Source organism: Odontesthes bonariensis, chromosome 6 (genome assembly GCF_027942865.1).
Source record: "Odontesthes bonariensis isolate fOdoBon6 chromosome 6, fOdoBon6.hap1, whole genome shotgun sequence".
NCBI classification, from domain to species: domain Eukaryota; kingdom Metazoa; phylum Chordata; class Actinopteri; order Atheriniformes; family Atherinopsidae; genus Odontesthes; species Odontesthes bonariensis.
Genome location: NC_134511.1, coordinates 23,164,314 through 23,191,629, shown reverse-complemented (window position 1 = coordinate 23,191,629; position 27,316 = coordinate 23,164,314). Strand labels below are relative to the sequence as shown.

Sequence of the window (27,316 nt, the reverse complement as noted above, 5' to 3'; positions counted from 1 at the left end):
TTTACACTTACCAGTTTATTATGGTGTTCTTCAGGATTCTGGACAACAACCAATTATGCTCTGTGTATATATGTGTATGCATGGTTCTTCTGGGTAATATCCACAGGAAGCATGACAAACCTGAGGAAACCAAACAGTTCCTGAAGTTACAGGCTTGTCAAAGAGACATCAAGGTGTAGATGACCCGTAATATCCTGCGTATGAATTCAGACAAAACAGACTTCTTTTTTTTTTTTTTACTACGAAACCTCAGAGATTTACTATCTAAACATACAGTTAGTTTGTATGGTATCATTTTGTCCTTAAGTTCTATTGAGAGAAACCTTGGAGTCTTTTTTAAGTAAGATTTATCTGTGTTAAACAGGTCTTTAGAGCAGCCTTCTTTCATTTGCAACATATCACCAGAATCAGAATCATCCTTTCCCACAGCTATGCTGAAAAGCCGTGTATGCAGCTTTATCACATCTAGGCTGGATTTAATGTAATACAATTTTAGCTGGGTATCCAAAAAAACTTCTTTAAAACTTTTCTGTCAATCCAAAACACTGGCACCAGAATATTGACTGGCATTGTCAGGAGATGTCAGATTCCTCCTATCTTAGTCTTATTGGTTCCCTGTTAGAATTAGAAGAGACTTTTATATTTTACTTATCATCGAACACAGCCCTCTCAGAGTGCTGGTCTGCTTGTTATTCCCAAAATTGAAACACCAGAATGGGATGTAGAGACTTACTTTTCAGGCTACTGTGGAACCAGCTCCTAGTTTGGATCTGGGGTTCAAAACTCCCAAACTTAACTTGAGCATTGAGCATTTACTTAATTTGCTAATCGTTTATATTTGAACTTCTATTCTCATTACAGTATATTATATAATATATTATTCTTATTCCTATTATGTCAGAGCTATTGCACATTGTTTTTACGAGGGTTTTTAATCCTTTACTCAGTTTCTTTTCTTAATAATGATGTTTTTTTCCTCCGTGAATTATGTTTTTTGTTCACTTTGGGTTGGACTTCAAATGCTTGAAAAGAGCTATATAAATAAAGCTGAGCTGAGTTTAGTTGAGTTAATCTTGTAATTGCTTTCTTTCATATAAGATGATAATCTATAAGACTGAGTAATGGACTGATGGCAGGTGACTAAATGTTCATTTAGTGATTCACTGAGAAAATAAATAAAAGAGGACTAGCCTGTGACAGGCACATGAGAAATCATTTTTCAATAATCTGCCACGCATCATAGCAGGAGATGCTGACGCTGACAGCATATATGAAATATGTGCTTCTGTTCTTTGTTTTAATATGGGAAGAGACCAGCCCAGATGGAAACAATAGGGTTTCGTTTTGATGCATTTTGGATAAGAGACTCAGAGACGACATAGCTAAGATTAAGGCCACAATCCTCTTTATTGATGCAACTTTTTCCATTGGAGGTGAGTCTGGGCTTCTGCAGTCTTTAATACAGTAAAAGCATGTAATAACATGTGCTGAGTAAACAATAAAGCAGTGAATCTCGATCTTTTATCATATGGAAACACTTTCTGGGCCTAAATTGTTCCTTCATCTGTACTCATCTGGCTCATAATCCAAGTAGAAGGCTTTGTAATCAGTCATCATTGTGTTATGTGACACTGCTATGTTCCAGATAAATGATACCCTCTATGTTATTTGATTGTTGAGGGTTCTTTTTGAGAGAGCTATGGGTTTTCTTTCATATATATTTATATATATATATTTATATATAACTGTGCCCTCTGTTTCCACTGGGACTGTGATGGGCTTTTGCAGAAGAAACTAGCTGCAACTGCTTCCCTGTTCCTGAGTGAAGGTAGCTGAGGGGGGAAAGGGGGAGCGTAGAGCTAGAGATTTATGGCCGAGAGGGAGATTGATTAGTGCCGTCACTAGCCCTGATGTACGGTTGGCAGTCTCTCCCTCCCTATCTATCGCATTTGCTCACACACACACACACAGTCACATGCAACCATTCGGCTCAACACACAGCTACACATGCATCCAGACACCGCTGAAGCCCCCAGGCCTTTCCTGACAGTCCCCCAGAGCTGTTGCATGTTAAGTTGTCGCAGACAGACTGCTGTTTTCTCAGTATTACCTTTTTTTTTTTTTCTGTCCATAGATAACGCCATCAATCACCACATACATGCTGCCCTGGAAAGAATGTGTCTCAGTGTGCCAGAGTGTTGCTACTTTCTGTGTGAGCCTGTGTGTTTGTTTTGAGGATGGTTTCACAGACAGGAGATGCGGTTGAATGGCTGTGTGGATGTGCTCTTTGAAGCTGCAGAGTGACTGGCTTGGACTGTGCTCTGAACCCTTGTCAGCCGTGCTGCCCAAGTGCAGGTGTGTGTTTATCATTCAGCACACAGAGCTGAGAGGCAGGCAGCTGTAAGCATGCTTTCCCAATTAAATCCCTGGTGAGAAACCTAGCCCATCTAGCCCTCAGCCAGCCCCTGCTGCTTTACCAGACACCGCATAGGAGCTTTGACCTCAGATCAGCCTGTTTAACTCACTCTAATATCCCTCTTTTGCTTGCCCTTTTTCTGCTCTAGGTTGTCCGCAGAACTCCCCCGGCTGTAGTACTGTGCCCACCTCGCCATGCTGGCCTGTCTGCAGAGGAGGCAGAACCCTCCACCCCAGCACCCGGTGTGTGCCAGCAAGACCCTGGAGCCACCGCAAGCCCTGGGACGGAAATGTAAGTTAACAACAAAAGGGAGGTCAGGAGTTCCGTTTGCCTAAAGTTAGGGAATGAGAAAGGCCTGCGTTTTTCATTTGTATTTAATCTATTGTTCATGGAGAATGATGAAAATGGCTTGTTAACTTTGATTGTTAGATGAAGCAAAATAGACCAGTTACCAGTTTCTATAGTTGTCAGTGTGTTCCCTCACTAGTCTGTGGAATTCTAAACAGCTTCATTCGCTTTGCACTTAGACCTTGGATTGCCATGTTGTTTGGCTACTCATTGTGAGGGAGGCTGTTTAACTGTGCTGATTGTGCAGTCGTGGCAACAGGGCTGAACAGGCAGTGTTTAACGTGCCACACTGGCCCTGGGTGACCCTGAGGGTCTGTAAACATTTACAGTGTCTGGCCCCAGCCGTGCTGGCCGCATGTAAAGTGTGGCAGCTGCTGTGTTTGCTCCCTGAGCATCATCCTCTGTCCGCTCACAAAATGGTGTAAAGGGACAGAGAAGGGCCAGAGTTAAGAACTGCCACAGAGCTTACAAAAGTAGTTCTGATCAGTTTTGAATCATTTGCAGCAATCAGAGAGATTCATTTCTCACTAATGTTGGAGCTTTGGACAACTTATTATGACTAGTGAAAGAAAGGTTTTTCTCCCTATTGAACACCGCTTTAGTGGCCTTTGTTTACTTGGCAAACCAATGAGCTACTTCAAGATGATTAAACATCCTAGCAGATGGAAAGGGAGCCTCAAATCCAGCAGTTTTCACCTAAGCTTACGGAGGCTTAGTGGAAATAGCAGGGTTTGTGGTTCTCCTTCAGAGCAACATTTTATCAGCTCTGTCTGTAAAATAAAGCACTGCCCACATTCGTTCTCAGCTCCTCACTCAGCAGAAGCAACTTCTTAGCACAAAATTACACTCCAGTTGCCTATTACAGGCCACCAACGACAATGCGATTGTGTGCTACCTCTGTCCTGAAATGGTAACCAGTTGGATGCCCCATATGGAGCGGCGTATGAAGGAGAAAGGAAACTTGAGAAATGGATAGAGCTCCATGTGGGTTTGGAAGGGGTAGCTCTTTAGCTGAGTGGAGTTGAACCACATTCACTAATGAGGTTTCCAAAAGAGGTGAAAAGGGGGGGGGGTTCTGTTCAAAATAAAATTAGCGGAAGGGTAAAGATGAGGGACGGGAGAGAAATGGAGGAAATCCTCACCAGTCCTCTTAATCGATTCCCACTTCCAATTTCACAGGATTAGCCCACTTCCTCTCAAGGTCTTTTATTGAGGCGCAGCCAGTGGGAGTTAGGACTCAAATCAATAGAGAAAAAGAACAGTCTCTAGTCCTCCCGTTGCCCTCCCTCTTACTGACCCTCTCTGTCTAACTCTCCCTCTTTCTGTCTCTACTTCTCCACCTGTTAAACCCTTTGATTGAAGGACTACCACAGCGACTAACTTGAGGTTCATAATGAGGATGTTTGGACATAATAGCCTCCTTTCTGTCCTTGGGTGGGAGGGGGGAGCAAGTGTTGGATTTCCACTACTGTGCAGCACTTGGCCTGAATAAGGCAATTGTTTGTCCAGGCCCAGAAGGGGTGCAGAAAAGCAGACAGTGGGTCTGGCTGCAGAAGTGGGCACACTCAGGTCACCATGCTGAGCGGGCCTCTGTGACTGATTGGTTGTGGCCCAGTTTTTGCCAAAATGGAAGGAAGTTGTGGGTAAGGTGACCTGGGCTCTTAACAGGAGGCCGAACAGAATAATAAACCCTTCAAATAGACGGAGTAAGTGAAAGCACAGGAGGAGGATAACCTGGCAGTCAGGTGGAAGAGCTGTGTCATTTGCATCTGCTGTCCTTTACACAAATGTTTTAGGTGTGTGTGAAAACTGGGGTGGTGGAGCAGTTTGGGTGATGAGGGTTTTTAGGGAAAAAAATCCCCTGCATGCAGATGCTGAGTGGCTGCACAGTTCATTGATGCGACTCCCATTAAAAATCCCTCATACCCTCAATAAAAAAGGACTTAACTGGCTCTACCATCAGCTGGAAGCGCTCAGATCGGCTAGCCAGACAATCAATTTCCCCCAAGCGCACAGAGCTTAGCAGGAGAAACGGGAGGCGGAGAGCGGGATGTTTCCATTATCACAACTCGCTCTATGTCTAGGCTTGGGAGGGTGGGGTGAGGTACTGAAGTGCGGGAGTGCTAGGGAGAGAAAGGAGGGAGCAGCAGAATGAGATTGGGAAAGACAGACAAGTGGAGAAGAGAGAGAAGCAGAAAGGGAGACAGAGAAGCTGGCTTTTCAAAAAGCTATTGACCGCCTGCCCTTAAAAATATCATATTGGATTAGCTTCACAGGGGCAGCCTTTTGATATTTTTTTTTCTTTGGCCGTAGAATTAAAAGGAGTGCATGGCATTACTTGAATTATAAATCATAGGCACTTGCTTTCGCTGCACCCAAATTCCGTGCATATGTGGCTGCACTCTCCAGCGCCAGCCCCTGTCATTTTTAATTAAATCCCCCCTTATGGGTGACATTTGTAGCTTGCCCCCTCCTTCGTCCTCCACTCCACGTCTCTCTACCACTGCCCTAGATGGAGACATGAAAGGCAGAGACGGCAGCGGAGCCAGGGCCTCTCATCATGTTGTGCCTCAGAGAGAGGGCGCCCATCCAGACAGATGAGAGAGAAAGGCCCTGCAGGGAAATGGGGGTGAATGGATGCCACTGACCCTGGCCACCGTCAGCCAGTGGCGACTTCCCTCTTTGTCCATCCCTCCCCTTTATTGTTATTCTCTGCTGTGGGTCATAAGGTCCAGGATGCAGGGGGGAACCTAAAAGCTGTCCTCCTGCACGCTGAAGAGATACACCAGTCAAGTGACGAATAACACTGAGGTGGCTGGACAGGGGGCCCAGCATCCCCTACATCTACTCTGCTTCAATTTTGGCTCAGACAGCAATTCCTACATGTGAGCCAAAGAATAAGCGGTCCAGAGTCTGTCATTAGACTGGTAAATAGAGGTTTCTGCCTCATCATTTTTCAGAAACGCTTTTCAAATTTGAGAAAGTTTCCATTTGTTTAATACCCTAGCAGTTGCATTTGTGCCAGGATGGCATTCTCTAAGAAAGCAACTGTCATGCTGTATGTGCCCATTTCATCCAGGCTTGCTATAGATACTGCCCTTGTTAACCCCACAGCTCACTTCTGCTCCCATATTTTTCCTGTTATTGGATCAGACTTCAAGCCAAACCAAAGTATGCCCTTTTTCTCTAACCCCAGGCACAAGCATGGTGTTTTAGCATACTTTTGATTACAAAACAATAACCTCAATAACCCTGAAACATAAAGTATTCCACATTATGACAAATTCAACTACAGTGCAGTTAAACACAGAAAAGTGCTTTTTTCCCCCCTAATGATTCCAACCTCCAACCAACTGAATGCGTAGACAGACATTATCCCCAGAATCTGCCTCATAGCAGAGACGTGTACACACGCATGCACACAAGCACACCTGCAGCAATAAACTCTGTTACAACACCCTGGAGCCCTACGGTGCCAATCAGCCAGGTGTATGAAAATTCCCAAAGGGCCTAATATCCCAGGTTCATGCCATGTCAGGCCAGGTTCAGCCCTCTTCCAGCTTGATCGACAGAGACAACCTGGCCTTGTCACAGTCAGCCTTAGGACATGACATACAGGTTCACCAGGGGATTGTAGTTTTCCTAATAGCCCTGTGCCTCTGCTGGCAGAGCTGCCAGAGCCATTAGTTAGCTTTGCTTTTAGCTGCTTCTCTTCCTAAGCCACGCCACCATTAAGAGCTAATATGCTCAGGTAATGACCTCCAGTCACCTCTCCTCCATTGTTGTCTGAGACAGTGCGAGACATAACAGCGGAATTAGCTGGCCATATCAAATTGCGGCACGGCACTTCAGCAGCAGCTATCTTCAGGGAAAAAAATGAGGGGGGAGCATTTTTCAGTTGAATATTTAAATGTGGTCACCAGCATCAACGGCAGCAGCAGTAACAACCTTTACCCTGATTGCCTCAGCACCCTGGAGGTGGGGGGGCATGAAGTTGAACTGGGGGAGAGGAATGGAGACGGCGAGGGAGAGCAAATCTGCATGCACTTGACCTTTTCCCACTGATTGAACCACCTCATTTCTAACTCCCATTTGGAATTCCTCAGGAGGCCCACTGAGACTGTCATTATTCCACATTCTGCAGCAGTGAAGCAGAGGTCATGAGGTATTTTTCGTGGTGAAAGGTGATTGACGGCTATCTATGGTATCCATAACTCCCTGCCTGGATGTCTACCAATGCAATTTCATTTGGGGGATTGCTGCATAGCCACATGTAATGCATCTTCACACTTTCATCAGATTTCTAGATTGTGAAACCCACAGTATTAGAGTTGCAGTTTATTTCAGAGAGACAACCATGTGATATTGGTTGTATTAATCTTACCTCATGCATACCACAATCTCCCCTATCATGTTGGCGTCTCAGTGCTGGCACACAGAGAATCATTTCCGGCTGGTGGCGTCCCACAGAGTCATGCCTTCCCTCTGCCCTCTGCCTTCTGCTGTGAACACAGGGGGCCAAGCAATCTTATTGCCTTTAGAGGTGAGCTTGAGGAAGAGGAACTCTACTGTAGTTTTGGTCACAGCATGACTTGGGTTCAAAAGCAGGTTCCTTGTTCCAAAGCATCCGAGCTGGCATTTGGATGTCCCAGGTGCAAGGCTTCACCACCCTCTGTCTTCGCCTGCCAGAGAGTGGGGGTGGGTGGAAGGATGGGAGGAAGGGTACAGAGAGTGTCTGCAGTTGCTTGCTGTCCCACAGGAAATGGCACATAAGTTGTGTCCTCACAGGGCTGAGCCCTCCACAGTCCGACTGTGAAAGGTGTTGAGGAGGTGTTGCACATTTCTGGCAGGATGTTCACTGTTTTTTTAGCACTCTTCTCTTCATGAAACTTGAAATGAAATCGTTTTCTGTCCAATCCCTCGATCCAAATCTTTAAAAAGGTAGAGCGCTTTTGAGAGTTTGAACAAAAATGGTATTAATTCTACCTTTTACAGTTTCTGCGTACCACAACTTGTGTAATGTTGTTAGGCTATTATTATAGGACAGAAATAAAATTGTTGATTTATATTTTTTTCAATTTTTTTTTTTCCATCTGGATGTTCATAATAAGGTATAAAACTAATGTTAAAAATTGTTAACATAAAATGTTAACATAAAACTAATGTTCTTGTTTTTGTCACATTAGGAGCATCTGATTAGGTTAATTCTGTAATAACGCAAGCGCAGTAAAGGAAACCATCCAAAAACAAACCCAAGCAAAGGAAAGGGTCCAGCTGTTGGTCTAGAATACAAACTTTTGATTACTTAAATGTCATCTACAATAGCATTTGTGAATGTCTGCTTTTTGACGAGCCCAAATCAGAAAAAAACTGAGACAATATGAAAAAGGGTATTTTGTTACTGACAGTAAGAGCCCAAGATGTTTATCATTAACTTATTTTTATTAGTCTCAGGCCTGCAACACTATCCTATAATCTAGTGACTGTAAAAGGGAAAGAATGGCAACAGTTGTTAATATTTTATTACAAGACTTACAAGTTGCTCTGGCATTGAGGACACCAAGCAATGAAGTGTTTTAGTGATCATTTTGTCCCATTTTTCAGCATCTTAAGATGCACAATAGTATGGGATTGTCATATTTTAGCTTAGGCTCGCGTTGCTGCTGATTATGCACTGAAATTCCACCAGAACCCTTTAACTGTTTAATGATATGCAATGTATAGGGATATAGGTAGAGCGCTTTTGAATGTATATGCAAATACATTCATATCTTTCTTTAAGGAACATTTTTTTTTAAATTTCAATGAGGTTCTCACATATTTCTTGACAAAGTGGTCTTCTACCTATCTAGCCTTTTGTTAAGGCTGCTTTTGAACAAAATTATGATGACGATCACCTTTTGGATCACATGTATTGTATACTCTTCTGTTTTTGAACCTATTACGAGCTCTAAATTGCAGGCAGACCCGAAACGCAGTAAAATATGTATATTTGCAAAGTCTATTGTTTCGATGAAACAAAATATGAAATGTCTTTGGATCATGCTGTTTGCAATGAAGTATAAGACAAAAGAACCCCAAAATTTTTAATAACTTCACTAACTTTTTTTGTGTTGTAAATTTTAGCCTATGGTTCAAGTTCACAGAAACATTAGCTTTAATGATAACGTTGGCGCAGGGATGTCTTCACAAAACAGAGCAAATCTGATTTGAAAATACTCGACAAGTTATGTGTAAACAAATTCCAATTAATTAAGAGGCGATGGTACTCTGGTATATACTGGGCATTAGCTTTTAAAGCCATCCCTTACTTTGTTTTTTCAGTTTGCTCTGATAGTTGAGAGTTTGGCAGAGAAAGGATGGGAATGCAAACTGACCACAGCACAATGTTCGCGTTGTTGTTCCTGTGGGACGTTTAGCTACAGTTTTTGTGGTTTGCTCTTCAGCTGCATTCTCACGAAGCCCATCTTCACAGGCAAGCTGCATCATCCTTTTAGATTTTGAGAATGGCGAGTTTAACTTCTGGGTTTCAGGTTTAGGATGTGTCCTTTACTGACCTCTGGCTACACATTCCAGCTGTTACTGATGTTCAAGGCCCTCAAACACCAACAATTTGTTAGCACCGACTCCAGCGAAAGGAAAATCTGCAAACCGAGGCCCATCACTTAGATCGCTTATGAAGCATCAAGGTGTGAATTTGTAAAGTACTTTTTATGGGTGTTTCAGAGGCAATGGAAACATGAAAACAAAAGTATGAAATGATCACTTTGGGGTGACTCTAAAGCACTTCTTCCCACAGACATAAAGGCATCAAATCCACATAAACCGCTGACACCACAGTGCCATTAAGACACAGACTTCGCCTTCAAGCAGCAATTATAAACTAAAACACGTTGCTTCTAAAATGTACTTAAATGACTAAATGTAACTATGATAAATATTTTAAAATATTGTCTCATCTTACTAAAAATGTATCCATTTATGTATCCCCAGTTCCTCTTCATCTCCTCTCCCCTGCTCTCATCTTCTCTTCTCCTCTCCTTGGCATGTATACTGCAGTGGAGTGCCTTGTTGTCTGTGCAGTGTTAAATATTAATTGGGAATCAGTGGAGGACTTGTCTCCTAAATGATAGAACAGAAGGGCCCAGGCTTGCCTCAGGCAGCCTGCAGGCGCCTTTCTTCTTCCATTTACCTGCAGGCCTACGCACCAGCACTTCCTCTGGTCTGACAGGCCTGCCCAGGCGCCTCCAGCCTAGCTTCATCTCTCCCCCCTTTTTCTTCCACCTCTCCTTTCTGCACTGGTTCCCTTTCTTATCTCTGTATGCGCTTGCTATCTCTATCTCTGGGGTCTTTTATTCCATAACCGTGTGTGTGTGTTTGTGTTGTTGCCGTGTCCATTTGAGTTTGTGCTTGGCTGGGAACACTGCTGGCTCTTGGCTCTACATGTATCCCCTTTGAGAAAATAGTATCACAGTGCAGCATATTCTTTCAAAGACAGGACAGGGAGGGCCAGACATAAGTGTTTCAGCTTAAGTTTAGTTTTAGGCTTTGTATTCTGAGTTGCTCTCTGCCTCATCACTGAACAGTTTAATCTCTGTTTCCTCTTCCTGATGTTTCCCCATAACTGACCTGACAGCCTGTGTGTCTTTCTTCTGTGAGCCCTGCTCTGTTCCTGTGTATCGGCCCTGTCATCTGGTGAAGTGTGCCGAGACAAAACAACTGGCACCAGCAGCTTCTTTGTAGTACTGGCTAGCTGTAACTTGTGGCTGACCCCTTTGGATGCAGTTAATTAGGCTGCAGAGATTTGTTTTGAAAATCAAACCAGTCTTTCATGTTGTTTTATTTTCACTCAGTATCTGTTTTCAACATGGCTTTTAACAGGGTTCACTCAGGGTGCATTGTGAAGTATCAGGTCTGAAAGAAAAATGGAACAACTCAAAGAGAGGGCAGCAGAGAGGCAGGGATATAAATGGAGAAGAGTAAGAGGTGGTTTGACTTTGATGCCACAGGAATGAGTTCACAGGCTCATGAGCACAGGCCTAATCGCACATGACAATATCGGCTGGTGTGCCAGTCGCAACGCATAACCACCCCGCTGCTTGTGCTGACTTGGGGTATTTGCTGATAAAGCTCGGCTTTCTAGACCATGCTGTATGCACAATGAGGGTGGCCTAGTCAGGCCTGAGGGCTGGCTCATCACAGACAGCTCACAAGCCAGGGGCTATGTCCCCTCATCTACACAGAACCATGCACTCCACTAAGCCTTTGGCAGGACCTGATAATTGAATAGAGAGCAATTTTTTTTTAATGAATATTTTTCCCATCTATAATCTGCATTGCTGCCCATCCAGGCCCATGAATTATTGCAAATGGAAACAGCTTGGCAAAACTTGAAACGAGGTCGTGTAAAATATTCAGGGTGGATATGTTTTTATGAATGCCTTTTTTTTCCCGGACTGTCATGGGAACAAACATAGGGCTGGCTCTTTTTTTTTGTTTGGCCGTTTTGTTTATGAAGTGCAGTGAGTGGTGTGAGGTAAACACGTTGCCCCAGTTTCTGCGTTTGTTTTGTGCACGGGTGCCCTACAAAAGGCCTGACATGGCCGCTGCTGGCCTGCATTCTTCAGTGGCCCAAAGAGGACATAAACTGCACACTGGTGTTGTTTTTGCCAGACTCTCAGCCAGATCATTGGTAATTAACACGAGCAGCGATCTCCTCTGTCTGGTTCACTTTCGTGCAAGCTACCATTTCTCCCACTAAACAAGAAAGACCAAGACTGTGAGATGTCTGCTGAAAGATGTCTTTATTTTCATCCTTTCATGATATATGTTTACAGATGTCAGTGCTGATAATAATATTTTAATCCCCTGACAGGCTTTTAGGTTTGGCCTGGTGCTGCCAGTGGTGTTAATGGGGCAGGAATGCAGGACGGGTGCTTTCCCACGCTGTTAGTTTTCTTCTGCTCGGTGCGTTTGAGATGGGGCTCTGGGCCGGCTCTGCTCTGCTAATGCAGCCCGAGTGCAGACAAATGGAAAGTGACACTTGTGTGTGTAGAATGGTATTTGTGGTGACGCTTTGACTACAGATAATAAAGTGTTTGCCCTGAGGTGATTTCGCCCAGCAAGCACCCCAGATGAAACTCACTTACTCAGAAGAGACAGAGAGGGGGATGAAAAGACAGAAGGGGGTGAAGCAAGAGACGAGCACAAAGGAATACAGAGAGGAGGTGAAGAGAACAGAATAAAGAGAAAACAGCAAAAAGATCCAGAGACATGTACAGGGATTTTCTGCTATTTGTAATTCCAATGCTTTATGGATTAAAGGGTGGATTTTAGAGGTCTGGAAACTCAGTCTGAGATATTGTCTCTGTAGTGTACCTGACTTTAATCGCACATTTATTTACCTGTCTGAAGTAGGCAGGTGTTTGCAGTAAGCTTATTTAGATGCATCGAACACAAAGAAGAATTGTTACTGATGTTGCTAAAATAAAGAATGTCTGTTAATTGTGAGGGTAAAATGTGTGGATTAGCAGGAACTGTGAGTGTTTGTGTGCATCTGTCTGCCTGGCCATATGTACCGAGGAGTCCTTCAGGATCAATCAGTTCTTAGTAATTTCCCCCACAGCCCATAAAAAGCTAGGTCTGTCTGGAAGGAGCATGATGCTGCCACATCAAACCAGCTAATTAATTTTCATTGCTGATTCAGTAACATCTGGCTTTGGAGATAAATTCTAACGAGAAAATGTAAACATGACAGTGTCCTTGTGGTGTAGTATTTCACATTTCTTGGGTAGAAACCTTTATTACATAAACCTAATTAGGTGTTTTGATTGGCCACATTGTCCCTCACCATCATTATTCGCATATGTAAAACAGGACAAGAAAAACACTGGGCAGAAAGTGAAAATGGATCATATTTTTGTGCTGCTCCCTCCTTGTGTTATCAGCACCTGTGGACCTTATCTCGGTCTCAGTGTACTATATTAACCACACACGTGTACTGCTTCACTGCAGGCCAACTGAATGACCTCATGCTGCAGTGTCTGTAAGGAGGAAGCCCAAATTAGGCCCTCACTTTGTTAGGTCTTCCATCTGCTTGTGCAGAAAATAGACAGATTAAATCTGGGATGAGATTGGCTTTAATGAAATGAAAGATTAGATTTGGGAGTTTTGTCCAAGTTTCTTTTTAAATCTATTTCAATGATTAAATCCATTTTTGACGCTGTGCCACATCTGCGTGCCTGTGAAGGATCAGTGTGCAGATTGCTTTAACATTCTAATTATCCTCATTGCTATTTGTGAAACATGCTGGCAGGTTAAAAGCCCAATATGGGAGGCAGAATGGCACCCCCTGTTAAAAAGTGATGTCTCTCTTTTTTTAGGCCTCATAGTAGTTTATTTGATTGAAAGCATTATTTTCTTGTTTTAAAATGTCTGATTTGAAAGTAACAGTAAAAAGTTTTGTTGTGTTGCAAAATACGTATTTTTGTCTGAACAAAGTTATATTAAAAATTCCCAACCAAGACAGAAATTAGAAAGATATGTGTTGAGAGCAGGTTTTTGTTTCCCCTGTCTTGCAATATGCATTTGTTTGATGATTATGATGACACAAGCCAACTCTGGATTGAGGCAGCTCTATCCTCCGAGAAATCGCTGCAGTTTGATTTTTATCTTTGCAATTATAGATAGTAAAGGCCTGACAAATAATTGCCTTGATTTTTTTTTCCCTCCCTGTGTTGTTGCACAGAAAATCAACCTCGAGATGAACAGAGGGAGATGAATGTTCCTAAAAATTGCTTTTCTGATATCAAGCAAGCAGCATGGTTCCTTTTCCCCTCACGTGTACTTGAATTGATTAGTACTTTGGTTGAGGGCATATTCAACATGTCTGCCCCCTGCGAGGCTGCTGTACCCTGTTGATCACTGGCTCCTACATGTGCTTCCTCCTTTTCTCCTCAGGAAGCTCCTGTGGGGCACTGAAGCTTTGATTGACTGGCGGCTGAGTCCACAGGACGCCTCTATTATTATCATCTCTACCTCGGCAGAGGGGCGGGGTCTATGTCCAGGGGGTCTGGCCGACAGCCCTGCTTTGTGTGCCCAATAGTCAATTAGAGGCAGCGCACTGCCGGAGATGAGTAGGATGCAGGGTTAATTGCAGAGGACCAAACAGCTGGCTCTATCAGGGCCCATTGTGTTTGCAGCAGTTGTCACGGCAATTGAGGCCTGGCTGTAATCGCTGACTAATCAGCCCTGTGCCAGATGACACCTCCATTAGTACAAAGCAGGTATTGTTCAGGACGCGAAGCCGCCTCTGGCTTTCCACTGCCTGCCCATCCTTTACAGCCAGCTAACGGAGGTGGGGAGAGGATGTTATAGACTCTGATCCTATCTGCTAAGAGTTAAACAATAGTTCAAGTTACAATACTGTTCAGTCAGCCCCGTCTTGACACGTCAAACTTTTTCCACACTGAGAGATTCCAATGTGAAGAATTTGAATTGTGTTTTAGTCATTAGTTATTAATTGCAACACTTCCATTCCAGTGAGGTAAATTGCAAATTGTTCATTAGTGGTGAAATGTTTTAAAAGGGGGGGCATCCTGCTGGCTCTGTGGTTAGAATTCTACAGTTGGAACACCATGTGGATCCTGTTTTTCATGCACTTTCCAATAACAAAAAGACACCCAGCACATATGTTTGGTTGGGGGTTAAAAAGCCACATGATGAGTGCAGAGAGGAATTCAACAGGGACTGTTCTTTTCAGGGGAAGTGACTCCCAGTGAGTGTTGTGGAAGCTGAACTAAAACCGATTCGTTGTTTTCTTTCAATGTTCTGGTAATTTCCTCTCCTGTTGTTTTCCCTAACCTCATCCCTGACTGCTGTGTTTTGTTTGCCAAAGTTAATGTGTATCACGCACTCGTTGCTCTGTGAAAACTTAATTGCAGCTCAACCATACGGTCCTCCCCCTTCATCTAAACGAGCACTCTTCTCCTCTGCTCACCAGTGTACGTGGTCAGAGGGGATCAAAGCACACTCTATGTAGGGATACAGACTTGCAGGGGTGATTGAGAAAACGCTGAGGGCGTTTTGATGTTTTAGAGCATTTCCTTCACTAATAAGAAGAAACTTCTCCATCCTGCTCGTAATTTTAGAACACTTGGAACACTAATAAATGGGAGCAAGGACATTTCAGGCAGCTCTCTCAGACTTTTTCCACTGCTTATTCATTTAAATCTCTAATTAAAATGCAAAGCATCCTCATGGTCCTCTGGTGGTGCACTCTTCCACAGCCTCTGACTCCCCTATCTCCTATCCTTTTTTTCTCCATACCCCCCCCCCCCCCCCCCTCTCACCTTACTCCCTGCTCTCATACTCTGTCTGCCTTTGCTTCTTGTGATCAACACAATTTGACCTCTCACTTGGAAGAAGTGCACAGAATTTAATGGATTTTTTACAGTCTAATCTAACCAGTTCCCTCTTTATTGCTGTTTTGTACCCAGTGGACCTCATCTCTACCAGGCCTCCCCCCCACTGCCTCTTCCACCCTCACACCAAGAAAATTAGTTCATCAGAATTCAAAATGTACTGCTGGCTAATTAAAGGAGTGTTAATTGAGTGTTCAGAATTGGGTACCCCCTTCACTAAAGGCACACGGATACACACACACTCGTGCATGCATGCACACAGGCACACATGCAATCACAGTGACAGCACCGGGTACACCAAGGACGTTGCGCTTGGGGAGTTTCATGCCAATCAAAAATGAAGAGAAAAGAGAGTGCCCATCCTCCAAGTAAAATGGGATTTCTAGATCATATCTTGGCCTATTGCTGCTCAGTCCAGCCCGGTGCTGCCATGTTATCCAATCTTTGCTTTGCTATCTGTGTCTGACCGCTGGAGAGTGTAACACTGCATAGATAGCCTCTCTCACCATGTGCATCGTGCTAATGAGGGGTGGCATTTAGAGATGTGCTGCTCTGACACATGGGCATTGTGTGCCAGGCACTGGGTGATTAAGGACGAAGGTCAGCCCATTAATTGCCTCCCTGCCATCTCCGCTCCCTGGCGCGTGATCTCTCAGAACTAATGCATGTGTTTGCCTGAGCTTTTATCTAATCTCCATCGCAGTACAATCATATGCTTGGTTTGTTTACATCCCTTTCATGTGAAAGTTTTTTCTTACTTATTGTGAAAGCAGTGCTAGCCCAGGTCTCCCTTTTTAATTTACTGTAAGCTGTTTCATGTGCATGTGAGAGCACATAGCCTCCTGCTCTCAGGAAGGAAAAAAGCATATTCTTCCATCCCCAGGGGAAATAATTAATCCTTACAAGGCTGTCGCATGTTGAAATGAAGCGAGTGTGAAGCATTTAGCCCAGGAGGCATTGCAGGCTGTCGCCCGCACAGGCACCTGTTGTTGTCCCTGCCCTACATTTCTTGAGAGAGCGCTGAGCAGAGGATAACAACATGCTCCACTGATGGCAAATGAGACACACAACTGCAGATGTAGATTTGTGTGTGTGTGTGTGTGTGTGTGTGTGTGTGTGTGTTTGCATGTGAATGTTTTTTGTTTTTTTTCTGTGTTCATGCATTATATTTGCATGCACAACCACGAATGCATGCAAAGACCACACATGAGAGTGTGCACAGGTGCAGGAAACCCCCTACCTTACAAGGAGCTGAGGGCACACTCAAATGCTGGCTGCTTCGAAGGGTGTTTATCAGCCTGCACCATCTGTATGCTGCTGCTCATTGCTATGATCTACCGCAGCCTAAACCAATAAGTCACAGAGCGCCAGCCTAAAAAGGGACTCCATCCTTTAACCTCCATGTCCTCACTTATAGACTTGTGCTCTGGAGGAGAGAGATGTGGAGGCTCTGCACATCAAAAACAGTGTCTATTGCAGCTTGTGTATGAGAGTGAAATATGCTCTGGTTTGTGGCCATACTTACTGTAATCAACTTTGCTATAAAATTTATACCATGGAACTTTTTAAAGAGGAAGCTGGAATCAGAAGCATCCAGATGCTCATTTGCCTCCTCCTCCTGCTCTCCTTCCTTTATGCCTGTGGGTTCTAATAACCGGAAGCCTTTGTGGAGCTGAGATGGTTTTTGTAGGCCTGAAAGGCCTCTAATCCCTGTGGCCTATGAAGTGTGAAGCCCTTTGATGCCAGGTTGGTGTGCCAAAGGCTCTGCCTATTGACAAACAAGGCCCAAGCTGGGAAAAGACGAAGGGAGAGGGCTGTCTCCTCTCTCGGAAGAAACTTAGGCTCAGGCATGGAAAATAAGGGTTCAGTCAGTGAGAAGGAATAGAATTAGCCACCCTTTAATGAATTTCCTGTCTGTTTTTATAGTTTTTTTTCCTCATGTGGCAGTAATTAGGTGAAATGATGGGCATATTGCAGCTGGGGGCTTGTAGGGGCGGCAGGGCACAGGCCCTTGATATGCCTGAAAGCCAAGTATCTTTCTTCATTTAGACCATGTGATGATCAAAGATATTTTTTCCCTTATGTAAAGAAGATCAGAAAACATACTGCCATTCCATTTGCATGTGGACCAGCAATGCGCTTTGAAATAAGCGTTTTTTTTCTTCTTCTTCTGAGCAAATTAAATAAGTCTTCTGTCAGTTTTCCACTGCAAGTCAGAACATCAAAGCAAATGGCACTGCTGTCACCAGGGAAGCAGGGCTTTGCCTCAGTGAGGTTGGTTAGATCTCAGATAGACTGGCCTGGCATGCTTATAGCAGCCCATTAGGATGGCACCCTAACTCGGATTAAAGCTTAGTCATTAATGCCAGCATGTTTTTACAAATCTAAAGTCAAATTTGAAATGTAGTGTTCCTGATTTAGGATGTGAAAATGGACCAGTATGCCACTAGACTTGGCTTTGGGTCTTCACAATCTCTCCTCTCCTGTTGTTAAATTCCTAATTTATTTCTTTTATGCTATGGATCTTGTAGATTGAATCATTTTCGCAGTTGGAGACCCATAGGGTTGTTGAAATGAACTCCCCGTGCTATCTGTAATGGTAGCAAAGAAATGAGAATTGTGACTACTTGGCTGTGGAGTCTCTTTAAAATGATTTTGCAATTGGAAAGGAAATGGACTGAGTCGTAGTCACAGCCTGCACCCTGCATACTCCTTAGGTAGCCAGGACATTTGCTGACGGCACAGTTATGGCACTTAATTTTTGAGCGTTTTGTTAGCTTTTGCATCAAAATGTCATTTTTGAAGAGGTTGCAAGTCATTTGTGGCAGCTGATATATTGCTTGTAAATTGAGTTCTTTTCTCAGCCCCCCACGCTTTTTGTTACACTGAGCTAAGTAGCCATGAAATTGCCTGAATAATGTCATTTAAGTCCAATCTCACCGCGGCCCCTCACCTCCGTGCCCAGTCCCCAAACAATGACACATGCTGGGCTTTTTAGAAATTGCATTTTTCCTGTTTGCCATCTCAACTCACAATGGCAAGGCATTGCTTCATTGACTGAAGGCTGCTGCCAGTCTCACTCACCGCCCTCACTAGTGTATTGAATTTTGGGAATGGGGAGTGACAAACGGTACACAGTATTTACATAAACCTGTAAGTCTTTGATGGTTTCCTGCAGTGGCTTTTTGTTTGTTCCAATATGTCTTATTTTGTACATGTTAGAGAAAGGCTTATAATAACTTAGATGGAATGAATACAAAAGCCAACTTTATGCTCGATGCCCATTGTTAAAATATTTTATAATCATAAAATGTTTTATGTTTCTGTCTTTAATTAATCTCGATTGAAGGTTTAGATCCTTGACCAAGTTTACAAAAAATTAGAACTTGATCATTCTTCATATTGCTCACTTCTGATATATTCACCTTAACCAGGCAAGTAATTCCCGGTTGACATCTAATTGGTTTTTGTGAGAGCCTCCTTCCTCATGTACTCCTGGGTTGAATAAATGTGGAAATTCTGTGGCCAAGGGTAAGACCCAGTAAGTGATACCACTTATAAATCTCAAATGTGCCACTGCAATTAAACAAGCTTTTATCCCCTCCCCTTCTTCCCTTTTTGCCTGGTATCCAAGGCAAACCCATTTCAATGCTAAAGAGAGTCCGAATTAATTTCACAATGGACTGATTTAACAGCGCCTAAGGTACCAGCCTTTGACAGAATGAGTTTTTAAAAAGATTCATTTGTCTGGGGATGTACATCCACAGGAGGGTGTGAAAATGAGATGGAAAGAAAGCTCAAAACGAGGAGGGGAGTGATGGAACATAAATGAATGCTAGTCCTCATTTACAGCTATCAAACTCTGTTTGGGTTGTTCTGAATTGTCTGCTGGTTATATTCACTTTGGGTCCATTTGATAAAAATGTACTGTTTACTTGGAAGTAGTATCGAGATCATTTCTGAAGATAATCATACATTTAATAAAATATGTTGAGCTCCATGTTGCCCATGTCTCATTTGTCTCATCAAATCAATTTAAATTGACTGCCTATACCTTATGATTTCTCCATTTATATAGTGCCACCACAAATGAAAGCCTAATAAGGAATAGTCATGCACCTAAATAGAGACTTGTTTTGGAAAACAAATTAACAGTGATGTTTGAGCATTCTTAAGCTAGGCTATGTCAAATCACTGACATCTTGTAGTCTCCTTTAAATGTGGTCACAATACAGCTGCCAGTTGAATAGTGGTTATTGCGGTTAATTAATTTATCTCTCTTGTGACAACCCATACTGTCTGCTTTGATATTTTTCTTAATTAGTCATCAGATCAACTGTGCTATTCAACAACTAAGCTATATGTTATATAAACCTTTTATATTTTTTCATTTGATTTTTTTTCATTTCACTCATCCGTTTCTCTCTGTTTGTCTTGCAGGTGACCTGGTGGTGCCCACACATTCCCCTCGCTACCCGACTGCAGCAGAACTTGATGCCTTCGCCCAGAAGACGGCTAACAGCCCCCTTTCTATCAAGATCTTCCCCACCAACATCAGGGTTCCCCAGCACAAGCACCTTAACCGAACTGTTAATGGATATGACACCACAGGGCAACGCTACAGTCCCTACCCGCATCTCCACACTGGAGGTTACCAGGGTCTCCTTGCCACTGTCAAGGCCTCCTCATCATCTTCATCATCAACATCCACTTTCATCTCTTCGAAAGGTGTTCTCAAGAACTCGGAAGGCAGACGGACTAAGCTCTCTCCAGGCCACATAGCTGTTGCCCCATACCCACCCTCTAGTAGCAGCACTTTAGCGAGTGGTCATGGCCAAATGGTTTACCACACTGGGCCCTCAAAGCCTCCAGAAGGTCCTGGACTGTCAGTTCCCCCAAATGTCACTGTAGCTGGCTCAGTGATTCCTGTAACAGGGGGCCGAGGCCTGGCCCTTCCTGCACAGTCCAACCTCCCCTCCATCCAGAGTATCATCTATCAGATCAACCAGCATTGCCAGGCCCAGGCTCTGCAGCAGGTATGTCAAGGGGCTGCCACTGTACCAACAAATTCCAGCCCATCCAAGCATGGCACATCTGTCATGGGGGTCTCTTCGAACTCCTCAGGTGGAGGCTACATGGTAGGAATGGGTCCCCAAGCTAACATGGTGTACACAGGGCCAGGGCTACCGGTTCAAAATGCAGAGGCAATGAAGACTGGTGTGTACGCAGATAGTATGGACTACATCCTTTGGCAAAAGCAGCAACAGCAACAACAACAGCAGCAGCAGCAGCAGCAACAACAGCAGGCTGTCCTCCGGATGTATAGTGGAGGCAGTGGAGGAGGGGGCGCGATCAGCAAGTCCCCCGAAACCTGTGTTCCAGGGGGTGGGATTATGGCAGCCCAAGTGTCCTCCTCATCCTCCAGACCATACCACCTGACAGCAAGTGCCAGCGGGGGAGGGGGTATGGAAAAAGTCAGCTCTTCTCCTTTGAACTGTGTGGGTATGCATGGAAATTTTTCCGTGGGTCAGTACTTTGCACCACCCTGGAACAGTGTGCTGGTGACACCTGACAGTGACTGCTACAACCCCCAGGAGCTTTTGGGCACCTCCACGGGTGGGCCAGTGACGGGGCACAGAGAGATGGGCTACCCTCACCACCATCACCACTACCATCATCATCACCACCCTGCCATAGACAGCGGGGGAGGTCTGTGCTGCAGCCTGCCCAGCAAGAGCTTGTGCAACACATCAGTGCTGAGCAGCAGCTTGCAGTCTCTGGAGTACCTGATCAACGACATCCACCCACCCTGCATCAAGGAGCAGATGCTTGGCAAAGGCTACGAGACTGTGTCTGTGCCACGTCTGTTAGACCACCAGCATGCACACATCCGCCTCCCTGTTTACAGATAGAGGAGGAATTAGAGGAGGGAAAGAATCAAGAGTTGTGAATTTGTGAAGAAAATCAAAGTTAAAGAACACAGATGTTTTTGGGGTACAGAATTGTTGTGAGTGCCACTGCTTTAACTAGTGAGGGAGCTTAGAGAAGAGCAGTTGCCGTTATGTGTGACCCTAGATTTGGTTGTTTCAAGGCAAGCTGTGGGAATCCCAAACACAAGAAGTGGTAGTTATTGCCAGCGGGAAAGAAAAGGGATTTCAAGATTCTCCTGATGTTCCATTGTGTGGTTTGCCAATAGGATTTTGTGGATTGATTTTTTTTTTTTTTTTTCTCAAATTTTTTTTTTCTCTTTGTTCTTTTACTTGCTTAAACTTGTTTTGATGGAAATGATAGCTTGACATGAAGTGCAAATCCACCTGTATACCCCTTCCAAATACTACGGATGAAGCTACTGTGTAGGTTGTCACTGAAATGGTCTTAAAGGGCCAAAGTTTAGGGCTGCTTTTGAAATCCAAAACTCTGTAACATTACAAACATACACATACAAAAATGTACTGACGAGTGAGTAAGATTGTAAGCAGTACTCGGGTGTTATGTAAAAGGATCATAAGGTTGAATTGAAAAGGATAGTAGAATAATAGTTATTGTTGCTGTTATAATTGATACATTAATTGCACTGCTTGAATTTTGTTAACTTGGAAGTTTGGAATTGGGTAGTTTGGATATGATATATTTAAGAAACTTGAAAAACTTGAACCTATTTTTTGTTGTTTGATATATTTGTAGGTATATTATGTGTATTGGCTGCTATGGGGAAAAGTGTCTCAAATATTTTTCTTTTTTTTTCTCTTATTATTTTTCCATTTTTGTTTTTATGATTTAATAATTCCTCCTCAAGCTGATGTGCAGTCTCTTATGTCCTGACGTGAGGCATAGTTGCTGCTTTGGTTCTGTAAGAACCTGTTTGGAGAGCTCGTTTTTTTTTTTTCCCTAACCAACACTGGAATCTACAATAAATCTTGAAATACTTATTTAAAAAGAAAATGTTGCAAAAAATACAAGAAAAAGAAATGTTACAATGAAGAATGTCATTGGCAGGTTACCTACATAACCTTCCGTGTATGTTAATGCGCGTGTGGCTGAGTGCATGTGCGTGTGTGCATTTTAGTTTGTGTTCTTCAAAATCCTCAGACTTTGTTTTTTAGTGTCATTACAAGATTTTTACCAACAAGACTGACAGACTGATTCCCCAGTCCCATAAACATAACTGAATAATGTAGAGGATATCACCAACAAATCTTGTTTCTTCCCTTTATTGGAAGCTTAAGACTTTCCGTGGAGTTAAGAGTAGAGACCAAGATCTCACATGGGACTCCTTTCTAAGTGTAGTTACAGCGCTACAGTCCCCTCTATTGTGATTATGATAGATAACAGTGAAAAGAACTCAGATTCGGGGGTACTGTCCAACCCTGATCCTGGAAACAAAAACAAAATGAAAACAATCATGTTCTGTCCTCTGGTGTCAGATGAAATGAGACCAAGCTAACTGCTTTTCCTCGTCAATTTCAGCCCCTGGTTGGGATGCATTTAGCCCGAGCCAGTCTTAACTTGATGATTCAGAGCAGTGAAATATTTATTATGACTGTGAGATTCCCTTGAATGTACTGCACTTAAATTACTGCGATGTTTTATTGCCTTGTGGGACTCAAGTGAAAGAGAAAAATTGGATCAGTGCAGCAGTCCTCTGGTCTTAAATTAGCATTTCCTTTGTCAGTCAAATTTCAGTGCTAAATTGAATTTATTAACTGGAGTGAGAGAGTGAACAGGGGCTTTGTTGTGGGGAAATACTGGCATCAGTCTAGATTTATTGAAGTGCAATTATTATGACTGTATTAACATTTTTTCTCTGAGCTTACACCAAAAAAATGTAAACTACAGTTGTCAATACATTCCCAATGTACCACATCCCTAATCCTTATCCTTTCTTTTTTTTTTTTTTTTTTTTTTTTTTTTTGAGGTGTAAAATAAATTTCTTTAAGAATATATTAAGACGCCATGTTTTGGCTTCGAAGTCTGTGCTTATTTTTCTTAAAATTTGTCCTCTAGAAGTCAGAGGGACATTGGATCATTGCTTCAGCGTTTCTGTCAGATCAACAGAGCGGGATTCACTTGTGATTAAAACCCTGTGCATTTAACAGATCATCTTTTCAAAGTTTACACTTTGGCCATCCAAAGGCAAGGGGTGCTGCTGGAAAAAGCATTGGCTATCCCTTGAATACAGAAAATGAATTGGATTTTGTTTTAAAAGAAAAGAAATAAGAAGAGGAAAAAGAAAATAACGAGATGCATGAATTTGTGTTTGTTTGGTTATTTCCACTCTATAGATAGATAACTCTTCCTCTATGTTAACTATGAGCCGTAGATTTTGGGCTAATGGTGAAATTGCCATTGAAGGCTGACAGAGATTTCATCCCCTTGGCTTACATTTGCACAGTAAGCCACCTTAACATTCCAGTGAATTTTTTTCATGTTGTTTCAACAGCCTAATGCTTCAGTCACAGTCTGATTCCAGCATATTTTCTATCTTGTAGAAATATTTTGACAGATTTACAGATACATCCCTTCCCTAAATCCTTTCCGTTTGGCTTTTGCATCCAATTATCAAACCCTGTCACATGATGTTGAAGTGAAGAGGAGACACATGAGGCAGTGGAGTTTCTAGCGTCTGGCCTTTCCCACCAGTTGAGGTCTGAGGCACCAGGCCTCTCTGCTAATGGGAATATTGGGTGACGCCTGGCTACTGGACACTGCCTGAGGAGAGTATTCATCCAATCACAGGATTGAAATCAAACCCTTTTCAAATAACAAGGGATTTCCTATGGGGTACTACAAGTAAGCGGAAGCTGCCCACTTTGAGCCAAGCCAACTGAATTAAAGACAAAGAAGACCACACAAATTTATTATTTTGCACAATTGTTGATTCCAAAGCATTTTAATTAAAATAAATTTGGTTTAGCGTTTTTCTGATGGCTGACGGCTCCATACCGTCTGTCCCTCTGTTCTTTTAAACAATTTAATGAGCTCCTATTAATGGGATGCATCTCAGTCCTGCAAATCTGGTCCATTTTGCTATTCCTGATTTGGACAATGGACGCTTAGCCCATATTAGGATAATAGAATTAAATTTCAAATAGATTTGTGCCTGAGCTGATCCAGTCACAGCTCACTCAGCTGCAGAGGCAGAGTGGCATATGGCATGTCATTATCTAAGCCCACCCTCCCCCTGTCCGGGGCCAGCAGGGTTCAGCAATGCTTAAACAAACTGAAGGTTAGGACTGGCTGGCTGGTGTCGAAGGGGAGGACAGCAGGGTTTGGATGGTGGTGGTGGTGGTGGTGGTGGGGGATGTTGCTAAATCACAGCCTCCACAGCGTCTCGGAGGGCCTCAGCACCGCACCATGGCGCCTGGGCTCAGAGGCCTGCTTTAAAAGCTGGGCTGTGTTTGATCGAGGGGATTTGTTTTCTGTTGGATTATACATGCTTGCTCCCTGCCTGGCTGAGAGGCCCCGTGCAATGTGACAGATCTCCAGGAAAAAAAGAAAAGGAAAGAAAAGAAAGAGAAAGATACAGGGAGGGATTTTGGGGTCAAAGAAGCCTTGAAGCATCAGTAATCAGGATAATTGCCATGTTCCTGGTGTTGTTTTCAGCTTCCCCTCTTTGGCTCAGTCTCATGTTCCGATTGAAGCTCTGAAGAAATCACTTCTATCAAAGACATTTTGTGCCACCGTTTACTCGGTTCTGGTCACTGAGATCCTCATTCTTAATAAACTTTTTAATAATCAGAAAAAAAATGTTTGACCCATTGTCCAGGAAATGATCAATCGCACCAACACCACCATCTGAATGAAGACATTTAGATCCATAACTTATCTCTGTGTCTTCAGACTGCTATTGACTGTTAACACGTTTTCAAGGGCAATGAGACACTCACAAGGATAGCTGGAGGACAAAGTGGAGGAGAATTGACTTATGCTGGTTCTAAAAATCCCTTAGTAAATCCCAATAAGTCCTTGAAGACCTTTACTCAGAGTAAAGGTCTAGTCTCATATAATGCACCTTAAATACCGCTGAGAAGGAAGGGGAACAGACGGGCTGCTCAAAGCAGGGTCAGCTCTTTCACTCTCAGAACAGAGGGGACAAGAGGGGAGGGTGGAAGGGGGGAAAAAAAAGGCAGCTGCTCACTCTGTAGAGTCTTGGCGCTGCTTCTCTAACCTACAGATGATGGTTGGGTGGGGGATCCCCTCCGCTCTCCCCATCGCCTTGGTCAACCTCAGTCATGTCCCCTGGCTGCCCTTGGGCTCCTGGGCCTCTCATCTCAGAGTTCTTCCCAGCATCCCTTCTTACCATCTAAAAGAGGATAAATTCATGAGGCCGGTCCTCAGCATTTGGCTCATACCTAGCAAGAGAATACTTCAATTAATAATTCAGATAGTCTTTAGGAGGCCTGTATAGTTAACCCACTAGCCTTATAGCTGTGTTGCACAATATTTGTTAGGATATTGCTGTGTTTTGCTTCACAGTTAGAGCACATCTCTATAGTGCTATTGGACAAAACTGGATGGGTCAGATAAGAGCACCATAGAATTTTGATTTAGTTTTTTGGTATTTAATAAATGCGCAACGGGGTAAAAAATCAGCACATTTAAGATAAATCAGGATCTTTCCCCAAAGGCACAGGCCCAGAGCCCTTTTCTTAAAAGGCAGTGCAGATGGGCATAATTCCAAGAGCTTACAGTGTTTTGTTTCTTCAGCATCACCACCATGCACGTTCACCCGAAAAAGCTTATGGCCTTCAAATATTCATCTGGTTTATGCGATGGCTATATTACTGAATCCAAAAAGTCTGGGGATTTTGCTTTTTTTCCTCCTGATTCCTTTTACTTTGTTTGTGAGGCTCTCTGAATGTTCCTGTGGATAAACAGGGCTCCCCCCCCCCCCAGATGATCTCAAGTGCACCAACGCTGCCAAAGTCTGAGGGGGCTGCAACCTTGAGAAAAATAATATATATGGAAATGGGAAATCTATAAAGCATCTCTCTCTTATTGTTCTCCTACAGTATTGTGTTTAAAAATGATTTTGTCTCCTCAGGATGAAAAAAATGTAAAGAATACCTTGCTTTCATTTTTTTAATAATATACGAGTCTTTAGATTTTGATATAAGAAGTCTGAATATTAAAAAGAAAAAAGAAAAAAGCTGTAAAATCCTTTAGTTGTGGGGTTTTCAACTTTTGAATGTGCCTACAGCCAAGCATCCCAGTGATTGCTTACCCTCTCCAGTTCTGCAATCTCCCCATAACCATCATCTTCAATTTGCTGAAACTGCCACTGTCCCTCCTCCATCCCAACGATCACAGTAGATATTTTGTCTGTTCCCTGCATTTTGTCAATCTCAGGACTGAAATTTCTTTATTTTAATGTAGATGGCTGTTTTTCATTTGACCTCTCCTCTCTTATGTATTATTGTTTGACAAAAGGAAATAAAGCAAATGACTTCTATGCATGTCTCTTTCTTTCTTTCTTTCTTTCTTTCTTTCTTTCTTTCTTTCTTTCTTTCTTTCTTTCTTTCTTTCTTTCTTTCTTTCTTTCTCACTCTCTGTTGCTGTAAAAGTCTTCTTAAACATTTTTTAAGACACAGGACTCGATCTTCCTCTGAAGGTAAGCATATCAAGTCTCAGGATTCACTATGCACATCACCACCATATGCTGGCTTCTACAATACTGTTGTCCGCTTGACCCTTTCCACCTTTACAGCTCTAACAACAACAATTTGACAGGATGAGGCATGTTCCCTGAGGGCTGGAAACACAATCCGTGTTAGAAAGAAATAGCAGCTTTGTCAAATAACCATAATTAAATTTCATTTGCCAAAAGTTACAGCAGACTTACACTGGTCCCTGCATTTTGAAAAAGACATGTGAGAAGGCACATTCTTTCAGTTTGGACTATATTCTAATTGTAGTTGTTATAATGTCCTGTTAACCAGGTCTTACTTGCCAGGTTACTGCCAGTTCTCTTCCTAAAGAAAAGCAACCCCACAAACACATAATCTGCATGTTCAACAGCAAAGGTACCTTCGAGGACTCCACACAGATACTTTCTGTCTCCTTTCTCTCCTTACTCCCAATCTCCCCACCCACCTAAAATATCAGATAAGCCGCAGACTGATGAGCCAGC

General features: G+C 43.1%; 1 protein-coding gene across 1 annotated transcript in view; it reads left to right on the top strand.

The window, feature by feature from the left end:
* fam222aa (family with sequence similarity 222 member Aa) overlaps positions 1-26,638 on the top strand; it is a 50,476-nt gene extending 23,838 nt beyond the window's left edge. The window contains exons 2-3 of the mRNA XM_075468017.1: positions 2,565-2,707; positions 19,627-26,638. Of these exons, the coding sequence (XP_075324132.1) occupies positions 2,611-2,707; positions 19,627-21,098 (1,569 nt within the window). The 5' untranslated portion in view covers positions 2,565-2,610 and the 3' untranslated portion in view covers positions 21,099-26,638. The remainder of the gene's footprint in view (positions 1-2,564; positions 2,708-19,626) is intronic.
* Positions 26,639-27,316: the final 678 nt, after the last annotated feature.